Raw genomic sequence first — 610 nt, 5'->3', positions numbered from 1 at the left:
ATTACAACAATAGAATAGCTAGATTACAACACTCATGACGTCGGCTAATCTTTCCAGTTTTAGATTACTTGATGCCTTGTCATTACAAGGCTCTTTTCTAATGCCTTGTCTTTAATAAGCCTCTTTCTCTAATTTATTGATATTGACTTCGTGTTGTAATCTAGCTATTCTATTATGAATATCCATTGTATATGTACACGTTTTCTTATGTTTGTTACTTAGTTAAAAACAACTTATACAACTCTTAATAACTAATGATTCTAAACACAGATAGGAGACAAAACCTCTCCTATTTATACACTCATGACGTCGGCTAATCTTTCCAGTTTTAGATTACTTGATGCCTTGTCATTACAAGGCTCTTTTCTAATGCCTTGTCTTTAATAAGCCTCTTTCTCTAATTTATTGATATTGACTTCGGCATCTTATCTCAACACCCCACCATAATCTAAACACTTGTAGATATGTTCGACATTCCAGCTAGACCAACAAACTTATTGAATTTAATCTTGGCTAAACTTTTAGTCAACATAGTCAGCAACCATATTTTCAGTGTTGATTGAAACTATCTCACAGTTTCCTTCTGAAATATGATGTCTAACAAATGATG

At 32.6% G+C, this 610-nt stretch overlaps 1 protein-coding gene across 1 annotated transcript; it reads left to right on the top strand.

Moving 5' to 3' along the window:
* Nucleotides 1–303: 303 nt before the first annotated feature.
* On the top strand, nucleotides 304–563 carry PICMEDRAFT_71796 (hypothetical protein; the record flags this gene model as incomplete). Its single annotated transcript, XM_019164009.1, has 2 exons — nucleotides 304–376; nucleotides 463–563. 2 exons carry the CDS (start codon nucleotides 304–306, stop codon nucleotides 561–563), a joined length of 174 nt encoding a protein of 57 aa, XP_019018877.1.
* Between the last annotated feature and the right edge of the window lie 47 nt (nucleotides 564–610).

The sequence above is a fragment of the Pichia membranifaciens genome (genome assembly GCF_001661235.1).
Source record: "Pichia membranifaciens NRRL Y-2026 unplaced genomic scaffold PICMEscaffold_2, whole genome shotgun sequence".
NCBI lineage: Eukaryota > Fungi > Ascomycota > Pichiomycetes > Pichiales > Pichiaceae > Pichia > Pichia membranifaciens.
This window is presented reverse-complemented; position numbering and strand designations above follow the sequence as displayed.